The sequence below is a fragment of the Cupressus sempervirens genome, chromosome 2 (genome assembly GCF_028749045.1).
Source record: "Cupressus sempervirens isolate cs-2001-9-10 chromosome 2, ASM2874904v1, whole genome shotgun sequence".
Lineage (NCBI taxonomy): Eukaryota > Viridiplantae > Streptophyta > Pinopsida > Cupressales > Cupressaceae > Cupressus > Cupressus sempervirens.
Genome location: NC_143119.1, coordinates 508,624,755 through 508,637,080, shown reverse-complemented (window position 1 = coordinate 508,637,080; position 12,326 = coordinate 508,624,755). Strand labels below are relative to the sequence as shown.

The window sequence follows — 12,326 nt, the reverse complement described above, 5'->3', positions numbered from 1 at the left end:
AGGATGATGATTAGATGTCAAAAAATTTTATGTAAACCATGCAAACCAATTCAAGGCGAATGCTGATGGATTTATCATGAAGTTTCTGGAAGAAACAATTTGGAGGAAAAGCAATATTGTTTTCTCAAGATTAAATCAAATTGATGAGCGGGAAGATTTGAGTGGGAAATCAAGAATAGAACTTCTTTATAAGGAGTTACAGGTCAAAGATCAAGCATGAGTGTGAGAGGGAGTTGGTCATAAGTGTCATCGTGCAAAGAAGCCAAGAGAAGGCTAGTGTGAAGTGTCAAGAAGAGGACACAGTGAGGAGTAAGCACAAAGCATCAAGACTCTGAGTTGATCAAGTGACCATAGGGTGCATTGGCATAACAAGTGGAAGAACTCAAGGAGACAGATCTTGAAGGGTGAACAAGCTATCAGCACTGCAAGGGAGAAAATCCAAGCAAAGAAAAGAACTGAAGAGTGATCTAAAATTTGCAAGGTTAGAGTTGCAATCTTTATCAGGTCAAAACCTTTCTAATACTCTCTTACCATGGTATTAGACATTGAAATCCTACATTGCTAGGTTAGCTTAATAGCTAGGTGGATAAGCCTCAGGAAAATGATATAAGATCCCCAGGAGAAGGATAAGAGATCCTTAGGAGAAGGATAAGAGATCCTTAGGAGAAGGATAGGAGATCCTTAGAGAGGGATAAAAGATTCTTTTGAGAAGGTGACTCTAAATCCCATGGACTTGGGTGAGCCTAACAGCTCTATGTAAATCCCTTAATAGGGTGGCATTCTAAGTTGAATGTTCTTAAGTCCTCTAACAGGGTGTAGAAATCGTTTAACAGTGTCACATTTAATAGTGTGTAAAGCCTTTAACAGGGTAGGCCTTTAATGGGGCAAACCATCAGAAGTGGTTGAAATCAATTGTGCAGTTATTTTGTGGGTGTCATCCCCACCCTAGTTTTACCTTCTTATTCTTGGAGGGTTTCTGGGTCACCAAAATCCTTTGTGTTATGGTGTGATGAATGTTTACTTTTCATGATTGTTTAATGTTTAATTGCATGCATGATAAGAAAGTAAAAAGGAAAGTACTTCTAATTCACTCTCATTTTATTAGAAAATTTAGATTGGACATTATTGGACCTTGAATAACTAATTCACCCCCCCTCTCATTTATTCTAAAGAATTATAATAGATGTCACCCTTTTGTGTGTTTCAGTCATTAGTCTGTCTTGTGAACAAATAGAAAAAACCTTTGACATGACTAATGATCTATCCAATCTTGATGATAAGAGGTTTGCAGTACAAGAAAGAATAATAATTTGTTTCTCAAAGTATCTTGCTGACTAATTTGAACTTTTTCCCCATGCAATTAAGAAAGTGGATAAATTAAAAGAAAAGGAGGAATGGGCCAAAACGTTAGATGAATGGTTGTGCCTTAGAATTAATGGGATTATAAGTGACAAGGGGCATATATTGTGGGCAATGACAATTGAAGAAATTGTTAAAGTTCAAATCTTCTATAATTCTATCAAAGAAGACTTTTTTGAAATATGTGATCAAGAAACAACAAGAGGTTTAGAGTTTTGATTGGCCAGATGACACAATTTTTAATAAGTGGATGGAAGATTTTGTGCACTCAAAATAGTTAGTGACTAGTAAGACCGATGAAGAGATGGACCAAGATTGCAAACAACCAATACATCAGTTAAAGAAAAAGAAGAAAAAGATCAACAATCAACTGTAGCAACAAGCACAGATGCCCAAATTGATGACTTGGCAACAGGACAATCAGGTTTAACTGTTAGTGTGTCAATGCATGATGACGTGGATGGAGAGCCTTGAGTTGAAGTCTACAAACATCATAACCAATTCCATCACAAGCAAGTCCATTGGTTACACCTTTCAAGGAACAACAACAACAATAAAGCCTCTCATGAACCTCTCAGCAGCAAAAAATGTAGCAGAAGTGGTCCCCACAAAAGAATATTCATGATGTAAAACATTTTGTTGCACCAATTCTTTTCTTATACGATAGTAACTTTGTAAATATATTTCTGTCTTAAGGACAATTGTCAATATGGTGCAGGAGCACCTCAAATATTCAAGCCACAGTTGAAGATTATAAAGACTACAAAGATCCTCAAAAAAAATCAGAAGGAAGGAATGGATAAACAAGGTCATCAAATCAATTGGGCAATCTTGGAACCTATAATGATGCTAAAATAATATTAGGTCTTCAAGATAGGTTTAGGTATAGAAAAGAGTTTAATGTTTAATAAAACCATTGTATGGAGCCCTTTTCAAGTTCATAAAAGTTTTAAAATACCCAACTCAACGATGATAGTTAGTTGGAATCAGTTATTTTAGGGTGTCTTATAAATTGGAAAGAGTCTTTGATGTAAAAGGGGAGAGAATATATTGAAAGACTAGTATGTAAGGATGGGTGAATAACAATATTAAAACATAGATATTCTACAACTCAAATTCCATATTGTGGTCTACAAACCGATTAGTTGGATCTACAAATGTATTAATAAGGTTTCCTTCATCATTCCAAGTACTTTGTTGATAAGTTTCATGTTATTATAGGTTTTCTATTATGCCTATTGCAGAACCAGTAGATATATTTTAATTATTTATTTGTTGGAGTAGGTTTTAAAGGAAAAGAAGATCTTTCCATGAGGATGAAGGCCTGATACTCATGGAAAGAGTTAATCTAACATGTATGTTATATTACTAACCAAGCACGTGCAAAATTAAACAAGATAGAGACTCTACCCAAAAAAGGGGACTATTTGCTGATTGGAGACATTAAACAATGTCCATGTGAAGGTGAATCCATTGTTAGTTGGGATTGGAAGTGTGTGTAATCAAGTGATTGAGAAAGCCCTAGTTCAAGAGTAAGAAGTGCTAGGAGGAGTCTGCCATATGGTTCATTTTTTAAAATTGTATCATTTATTATTTGATTTTCATTATTGTGATTGCTCCACATCAAATTGGTATCAAATCAAGGGAAAGGTCTTGTGGAAGTGTAATTGGTCTTGTGAAGTTGGTTCTTGAATCCCTTAGTGAGCCCTTGTTGTTGAACTATCCTAGGAGGAGTAACCCTATAGTAGATTCTTGTACCAAGTTGATCAAGAAACCATGTCTGAAGGAGAAGAAGAGATTCCTACAAGGTTGACAAATACGGAGTTGGCAAAGATAGTGAAAGAACAAGTGGCAAATAACAAAAAGTTAAGGGCATCATTAGACCAAAGCGACAAAAAGAATACTAAAAAAGATAGATTGATAAAGTCCATGATGGAGAGGCTATCAGCACTAGAGAAGAAAGATAAGAGCATTAGATTGGATGAAGAAGTCGGAGATGAAGAAGAGGAAGAAGAATCCAAAGAAGAAGAAAAGGACCCTGTGGAAGTAAGAATGGCTAAGTTGGCAAAAGCCATAAGAAATGAAGATAAAAGGGTAAGGATAGGCTTACCTATGTATGGAGGAAAGATGCATGATGAAGAACTAATATATTGGTTTGGTGCAATGGAAAATTGCTTTGAGTGTGAAGGGATAGAAAAGAAGGAAAAAGTGAAGATAGCAAAGTCCAGGTTGAAGGGACATGCTTTGTTGTGGTGGGATTGCATTCAGGTAGACAAATGGAAGAATGGTAGACCCAAGATCACATCTTGGTATACTATGGTGGACAAAATGAAGGCAAAATTTTTGCCAAAGGATTATAGAGTACAGTTGTACAAGAAAATGAGAGATTTCAAGCAAAAGGAGATGGATACATACAAAAGTACACTGAGGAATTTCACAAGCTTGATATTAGGGTGGATCATGATGAAGAGATGGAAGAAAAGATTGCAAGGTATATGGGGGGCTAAGGTTCAATATTCAGGATGAGCTTAGTCTTGCTACCCTGAGGTCAGTTGATGAATGTTATTAGTTAGCCTTGAAGGCTAAAGAGAAGATAAGAAGGAGACAAGAAAAGTAGAGCAGCAATAGAGGTGGATCTTCCATGAGAGCAAGAGGGAGAAGAGGTACTACTGATTTTCAAAACAGCAATGATAAGGATAAGGACAAAACATTTTCAAAATCAAGAGGGGGTTATAGAGGTGGAAGAAGTGGGGGAAGAGGAGGTGGAGTGTTCACAGGAAGATGCTTCACTTGTAATGAAGTAGGCCATCAGTCCTTTCAGTATCCTAAATGGAAGGAAGACAAAGCGAGAGAGAGAAGAGTAAACTTGGTTGATGAAGAGCCAAGAAAGGATGAGCAGAATGAACCCATTGAACTTCTTCTAGAAGAAGGAGAGTGCTTACTGATGGGAAGAAGCAATCAAATACCAAAAGATCCAGGCATATTCAAATCAAATTGTCTCATTCAAGGCAAGGTATGTAAGTTTATAATTGATTCAGGGGCAAGTAATAATATGTTATCTTATGAAGTTGTTAAGAAATTGAATTTGAAAACTTTTGCACATGCTACTCCTTATTATGCTACTTGGGTCAATGAGAATCAAAATTTGTTGGTTAAGGATCAAGTGATGGTTGATTTTTCAGTTGGGAGTTATAGGGACAAGGTACTATGTGATGTCATGCACATGACTTGTGGGCATCTCATTTTGGGAAGGTCTTGGCAATGTTCAAGGAGAGTCATGCATAATGGCTATGAAAATACATGCATAGTTCAACAAGGAAAGATGAAGTATAAGTTGCATCCATTGGTGAGGAGTCATAAGGAAACTATACTGATGTGTTTTGGTAGAAATTTTCCAGTGCAGGATCAGGGTACTCCACATTATCATACTGGTTGGAAGCAATGCCAAGCTAAGAGGTAGGACAATCCAAGGGTGGCAGGGTTGGTTGAACAACCTTTTGTTTTGGTTGAAGCAATGAAGTGTCCTCTAAGAGGGCGGGTAGATGAAGGTGATATGGTAATAGAGCAGAGACAAATAAAGACTTTCGAGCAGGCTAATGTGCAGCAGCAATACTATCAAGCAAGAGGATAGTCTAACCCAAATATTTCTATATCTAAGCCTTGGTGTGTGACTACAGGAACTAGGATGAAGGAGCAGATCACTTTGGAGAATAATTTCACCCCTCAGCAGCAGTAGATGGAAGCAAGGAACAATGGATCACAGGTCAACTCTTGGGGCAAGTGTTCCTTTTATGGTGGGGAGTATGGTGCAAGAGCACCTCAAATATTCAAGCCACATTTGAAGATTATAAAGACTACAAAAATCCTCAAAACAAATAAGAAGGAAGGAATGTATAAACAAGGTCATCAAATCAATTGGGCAATCTTGGAACCTATAATGATGCTAAAATAATATTATGTCTTCAAGATAGGTTTAGGTATAGAAAAGAGTTTAATGTTTAATAAAACCATTGTATGGCTTTTCATGTTCAAACATTAAATAAAAAAAAGGTAACGGCTGGTTTAGAGGGAAGTTTAGTTTGTAATAGTTTTAAAATACCCAACTCAACGATGATAGTTGGTTGGAATCAGTTATTTTAGGGTGTCTTATAAATTGGAAAGAGTCTCTGATGTAAGAGAGGAGAGAATGTATTGAAAGACTGGTATGTACGGACTGGTGAACAGCAATACTAAAACTTAGATATTTTGCAACTCAAATTCCATATTGTGGTCCGCAAACCGATTGGTTGGCTCTACAAATGTATTAATAAGGTTTCCTTCATCATTCCAAGTACTTTGTTGATAAGTTTCATGTTATTATAGGTTTGCTATTACGCCTATTGCAAAACCAATAGATTTCTTTTAATTATTTATTTGTTGTAGTAAGTTTTAAAGGAAAAGAAGATCTTTCCATGAGGATGAAGGCCTGATACTCATGGAAAGAGTTAATCTAACATGTATGTTATATTACTAACCAAGCACATGCAAAATTAAACAAGATAGAGACTCTACCTGAACAAGGGGACTATTTGCTGATTGGAGACATTAAACAATGTTCATGTGAAGGTGAATCTATTGTTAGTTGGGATTGGAAGTGTGTGTAATCAGGTGATTGAGAAAGCCCTAGTTCAAGAGTAAGAAGTGCTAGGAGTAGTCTGCCATATGGTTCCCTTGTAAATTGTGTCGTTTATTATTTGAATCTCTCTCCGCGTCACAGTACTTTCTAGGCCTAAAGCTTGTCGCATCTCACACTATGTAAGTGATATTGCAAGGCTAGAGAGGGGGTCTAAACTATTATTTAACTTTTAGTTTTGCTAGTTTTATTTGGTTCAGTTTTTCCTAATGTCAAAATTGTATGATGTAATTTCTTTGCAAATTTGAAGATACATTAGCTTTGAAGGATTAAGTTGTCTAGTCTTGAGTTCTTCCAAGTTCGATTCCAATGTTACATAATTTTCAAAGAGAATTAATATAAAGATGAACTGTCACCACATCTTTTTTCTCTTAATCTTGTCTGCATTGTTTTTCACTGGTTGTTTTGAGATTGTATGGGAAAAGCTTGATCAATTTAATGCAGCTTGGATAGGTTGTATGTCAATTCACTATTGCTTTTGATTCAATGAATTGAGTAAATACTTCAGTGATATGATAGGATTTCCAGGGAATAATAAGGATATGTATAAAAATGAGTTTTAGGGAGAATTGGTGATAATATTGATTGGAATGCAATCAATTAGGTTAAGATAGTTGGATAGACTTTGAATCCCAATAATGAGGCATTAATCAATTAGTTCAGTTTGCATATGAAGAAATCATGGATAGGCATCAAAAAAGATTTAAAACCAAAGTCAATTTTACTTTAAATGTATGAAGAGTATCGTAGTTGGTCAATACTTGTTTGCATTTAATCTAGTTGCTATCACCTTGAATTACTTGTAGATTTGAGAAGAATTATGACCAATCTATTGTAAGGGATGAGCATTGTAATGGAATGTCATTGAATGAAGTGTGAAAATAATATCAAGTTATGAATCTTTATCCCTCAGGTGCACTCACCATGGTTTTGCAAAGGCAAGAGTAGAAAATCTTTATGATTTTGTTGAATTTGGTTCCAGATCTGAAGACCATTTGGTCGAGCATAGGAAGTAGCTAATCCTTAGGCTATTTTGATCCTCATTATCCTAGTATCAAATATTTTGTTGCTTGGTAGTGTAAAAACACCAAGAAGTTATATCCTCACAATAAAGGAAAAAAGTAGTTTTCCTTCTTCGCAACATGTAACTAAAAATGTATCAGTTTTAATTCATCCATTGTATTTTTTTTGAACTTCAAAATTCCTTAACTTTGTTTATTAATGAAAGAAATAAGGATATAAGTTGAATCATAATTTCATCTACAGGTTGTCAAAACTTGTCAAATATCACCAAGAACAAACAATGTAGCTGAAGCGCAAGTGCTATTAGTAGGAGTAATATTGGCAAAACAGGGTAGATATGCAATCGTGCATATTGAGGGTGTTTCATTGTTAATAATTAATGCTTGTATTGCTAAAAAAAATTGCCTTATATGTGCAGATGTATTTTGTTTTCTTTTTCTACCTTTGAACTAGTTTCTTATATATTATAATATATCAGTTGCTTGTCACTTTTGAAAAAAAAAATTAAAAATTATAAGAATTAAAATTAAAAATATTATTTAAAAATTATATAACTACAAATAAAAAACCCTCTAAAAGATTAAACTATATGCCTCTAAATTAAAAACAAGCAATTTAATTGACATTTGACCTTTTGATTGTCTGATCTGACACTTGCAGAGCCTTCCAAAAGAAAATGAAACAACATCAAATTAATTGTTCAGGTACCAATCTTCAGTCTCGTCTTTATTTAGTATAATGTAACTTCCCTCAAATGCAATCAAACCAGTCAAATGATTTATTTACCAACTATTCTTCTTTGATGGTCCCCTCTGTCCAACACTTTCATCAATGGTCCTTCACTTTTACTCATACTTTCTTACCCTCCTTGTAAGTTCAAAATTACCAAAGTATTTTTTGTTTACTCTAAACACAATAAACATTTTAAGTAACTACACAGATATTTTTATTCTCAGCTGATATATTTTTTTATGATCGTGTTAGAAAAGTATCTAGATATCTTTAACCTTGGTGGTGACCAAGCTTTATACGCCAGGAACGCCTGTATGCCAGAATTGCTTTAAAGTACATCAAACACAAAGCATATGCAGTTGCCTTAAAAATCCTATGTTATGTGGATATATAAGGAGTGAAAATATTGTAACTAAATAATTTTAAAAACATTATACATATTAAGGTCAATGCCAAGAAGAAACCGGGCCAAACATCGAATGCAGTGTAAAATCTTGCAGACAATGAAAATTGGCCATATACCAGTAAACAATTAGTATAAGCCGATATTTTAGGACCATACTTGGTCTTCCCATAAGACTGAGATAGTCATCTGTTGTTGTGGGTCAAAATATATGAAATGCCACTAAGCAGCTGCAACTGTGCCTGGTTGTGCTTTGTAACTGGGCTTCTTGTTGGTGGAGGATGAGGATGAAGAGGGCACTTGCACTTTCTTCTTCATGCCCCTCACACTTGCTAATATTTTCTCCTTCCGCTCATCCATCATTATCTGATGTTCCCTGCATTCTTCGCCGCAGAATGCACTGTCACCTCTGCAACCCATTAAAATAACTCTACAATATTAGCTTTCACAAGCATAAAGATGCAAACATCTTTCATTTTTCAGGCAATATCTTCCATAACATTATATCTTCTCAATCTTTGCAAATCGGTGGTTAGTTTAAAGAGTGGCCAACATCAGAAACTACAAAAGATTTGCAAATAAGATTTATTGATTTGAGACTAGCCTGGCTGATAGGAGTGCTTACCAGTACATTCTTTGAAAAATAGAACAGATCTAGTTTAGTGTTTATGGAAAATACAAATGGTTATTTTAATATTTTAATGTTTAAACTTTGTAAGTTTGATTGTGTATGTTTCTCAATATCAACTTTTTTGGATCACACTTCAATGAGATCCATCATCAGAATGTAGAAAGAAAGAATATGAAAAGATATAGAAAGTTTAACATGCTCTTTGCTCTTAGATCCTATGATTGAATCAAAGAGTGTGACCTTATATATTAAACTAAAATATATACACAATCAAAAACTAGAAGTTCCAACATTACATTCAAATAAACCTATACTGAAAAAGAAAAATATACCTAAGAAGTTCTTCGGCAATGAACTCAAGCAAAAGGCTTACAGGATTGAAGAAGTGCGTGGAACAGGATACAGCATACTATAAATTATTGAAACGAAAATTCTCTTACGAGTCATGAACATAGTATTAAACTCGACTTTAAAAATCTAAAATCTTTATTCAATTATATATAATTACAATTTTAAATGTTAAATTTAAAAGTAGTTTATGATTTAGAGATTTAAATTGAAGGTAAAGATAACCGGTTCAATCCCAGAAGTTATGGGAAGTAGCAAGAAAAAAAATGTTGTGCGGCACTTAAAAAATATAAATTTGTGATATTAATATCAGGATTTGAGTCAAACTTATTGATCCATGTTTCGTGAGAAGTGATTCAACATGAATTTATCTCTCATGAGAATAAATGAAACACTTAGCACTCATTAGATCTAGGTGATGCTCACAAAGATGAAGCACAAATATGATCTAGGTGATGCTCACAAAAATGAAGCACAAATATAAATTTCACCTAAGTCCAACTTTTCTTCGTACTTAAATTGTTTTAAGAGGCGCAAATTTCCCATTCATGAAAGAATAATTTTCCCTCGTGCAATATATTGTTGAAGGAGATGCAGAGGTCTCGTACTTGCAAATTAAAATAAAATATGTTAAACGAATATCCGAATTCTTCTAAAATTTGTTCTCAAATATAAGATTTTAGTCGAAAAAATCTTGTATAACAGTTACACAGAGCAACTAAAACAATCTCACAAAATATACAAAGCCAGTATAATCCAGAAGTCAAATGAAATCTACTCAAAAAACCTATTACCGTTACGAACACCATTAAAAGCTTCAACAAATCTTTACGTGTCACAGAGATTCAGCCACAAATACACAAACTACATCATCGAATTCTAGCAGACAAACAACAAATATACAGTCATTTACCATAAAACCCTCTGAAAGCTGAAGCACAAAGAATATCAGAATCAATTGCAACAGAAGGCGGGAAAGCAAACCATTGCTAAAACCACATCATTTTTCTGCAAAAGAAAACACACTTGTACATGTAGATGTCGCAGCCATCGCCGAGGCGCCGGTTGCACATATGACAGGCGTCCAGAAAATGAGGCTCATACCCGCTAGATCTGGGCGAATAGGGCCCCCCAAAACCCTCCATACGACCAGCCGCTGTGCTCTGATCTTCGAGAAAAAACCCTGCTCTGGTCTGTGACATGCTGCTAATGCGATTCGTTAGCCTTTATAAAGCAAAACGAAAACCTATAGCAAATCGTCAAGACTTGCAAAAGAAGAAAGAAATGAATCAGCCTCGTCAAACTCAGACAGGCCCCAATTTATAAGGGGCAAACATTTGTAGGTACAGATAATTTTACTATTTTTCTCCGATTCGCAGTACTCCCCAATAATCTCCATTGATAGTGAGATACACAGGAGAAGCATCGCTTAAATCGGAGGATGTTTGGCGATTTCTTCAGGTTCCCATCAGAGGAGCCCTTGTAAACTATGTAATGGAGCTTGCAGAGCCATTAATTCAGCTGATTATTCCGAGGTCGACAATTTCCACTACATTTGCATCTTTCGAGGCAATTATTACATCTAACAACCTCATACTTGGAGCTTTCACCTGTCGTTTTCATGTTTCTACACTCCCTTTGTTATGACCGTTGTTCTATTTGACAGCTGTTGAAGTTGGGTTTATTGATGCTTGTTAGTGAAATGATTTTTTAAATAAGTTTTTCAATAATAAAAAATGCATAATAGTTGTTGAAATTTTGCATCTAAATCATTTAGAGAAAAGTTGTAGACTTTATTTGATGCAACGAGAATTTGAGGGTACCCCTATTGCAGATAAATTGGATCTCTCCAAATAACCACATAGCGGAAAATAACAACTAAGCAACAATAATGCAAGATCTGATACCAAATCATAACTCTTTTTTCGTAGAATGACTGATTACATGCAATATGTTTGGTTGTAAGGCCTTTCGGGTTAGGGCCAAATACAATAGCAATTACAATAACAGTTTTGCAAGATCTCTCAAGATCCAACTCTCAATCCTAATCCCAACTAGTCCAAATCCATATTATGGTAGAAAACCTCCAATGAAATCTTAGCTTGTGCTCACAAGACCACCGAGCAATCTCCTAGTTTCAAGCCACATGTACTAGCTCTCCAAAGTTCGCATCCTTTTCTACAAGACCGATCACATAATGCCTAAAGACTCCACGAAACCCCCTACTTATACCCAACTAAGCCACAAGTCGGCCCAGTTCATTACAAATTAAATTAAAACTCATACATTAAATATATATTGAGCCACAAGTCGGCTACAACATAAATTAACTACCCAAAGTTGGCTACAACACAAATTAAATACTCAAATTCAGCTCACAAACAACTTGGCACCTACAAGAACCAAGACTAGACCAAGCATCAAGAAAACTAACTCGAGCATCAGCCAAACCACAAGCATCGCCAAGCTCCCAGTGCATGTCGAGTAACCAACACATGTTGAGCACTGCAGAGAATCTTGAGCAAGGTGTCGAGCAATAGAAGATGTCAAGCTCTAGCAACTACTGAGACCCCTTTAATGACCGAGCTCCTCAACCACAACTACACCCTTCAACGACCGAGCACCATTTATTGGTGACCGAGTCCATAACACTTAGCCAAAACACCTCCAACATGCAGGATTGGTAAAAACCCTAAGATGCTCCTACATCAGACACCCCAGGTTTGGAAAGATATTCTCAATAGCTAGAAGAACATCTTCTGGGATCCAGCACATAAATCCCAAATTGGTTCTTCATGTACATATCCTCCAAGTCCTCAACTTGTACACTCTTCCCCTTGTTCTTCTTTTGCTTCTTCACATCCATCATAGGTGTGCTACAAGTTTGCTTTCCATGCTGATGTCCAACCCTTTCAAAATCTCTCAACTCAACTCAGTTGCCAATACTCAAGTTCCTTGTACTGAGCTCTTCATTTTGCAAAAAAGAATCGGGGAATGTTTCCTACCACCTTTCTCAACAGTAAACACATTCCTGACATAATCATGCACAAGCCTACAATCATACTGCCAAGGTCTACCAAGCAACACATGACAACTATTCATGTCCATAATATCACACAACACTTGATCCTTATGCTGGCCAGTCTAGAAATCAACAA

At 35.6% G+C, this 12,326-nt stretch overlaps 1 protein-coding gene across 1 annotated transcript; it reads right to left on the bottom strand.

Moving 5' to 3' along the window:
- Positions 1-8,179: 8,179 nt before the first annotated feature.
- On the bottom strand, positions 8,180-10,752 carry LOC149573213 (FCS-Like Zinc finger 2-like). Its single transcript, XM_089814392.1, has 2 exons — positions 10,195-10,752; positions 8,180-8,598 (listed from the first exon to the last, which is right to left on the bottom strand). Exons 1-2 carry the CDS (start codon positions 10,368-10,370, stop codon positions 8,412-8,414), a joined length of 363 nt encoding a protein of 120 aa, XP_089670518.1. The 5' UTR covers positions 10,371-10,752; the 3' UTR covers positions 8,180-8,411.
- Positions 10,753-12,326: the final 1,574 nt, after the last annotated feature.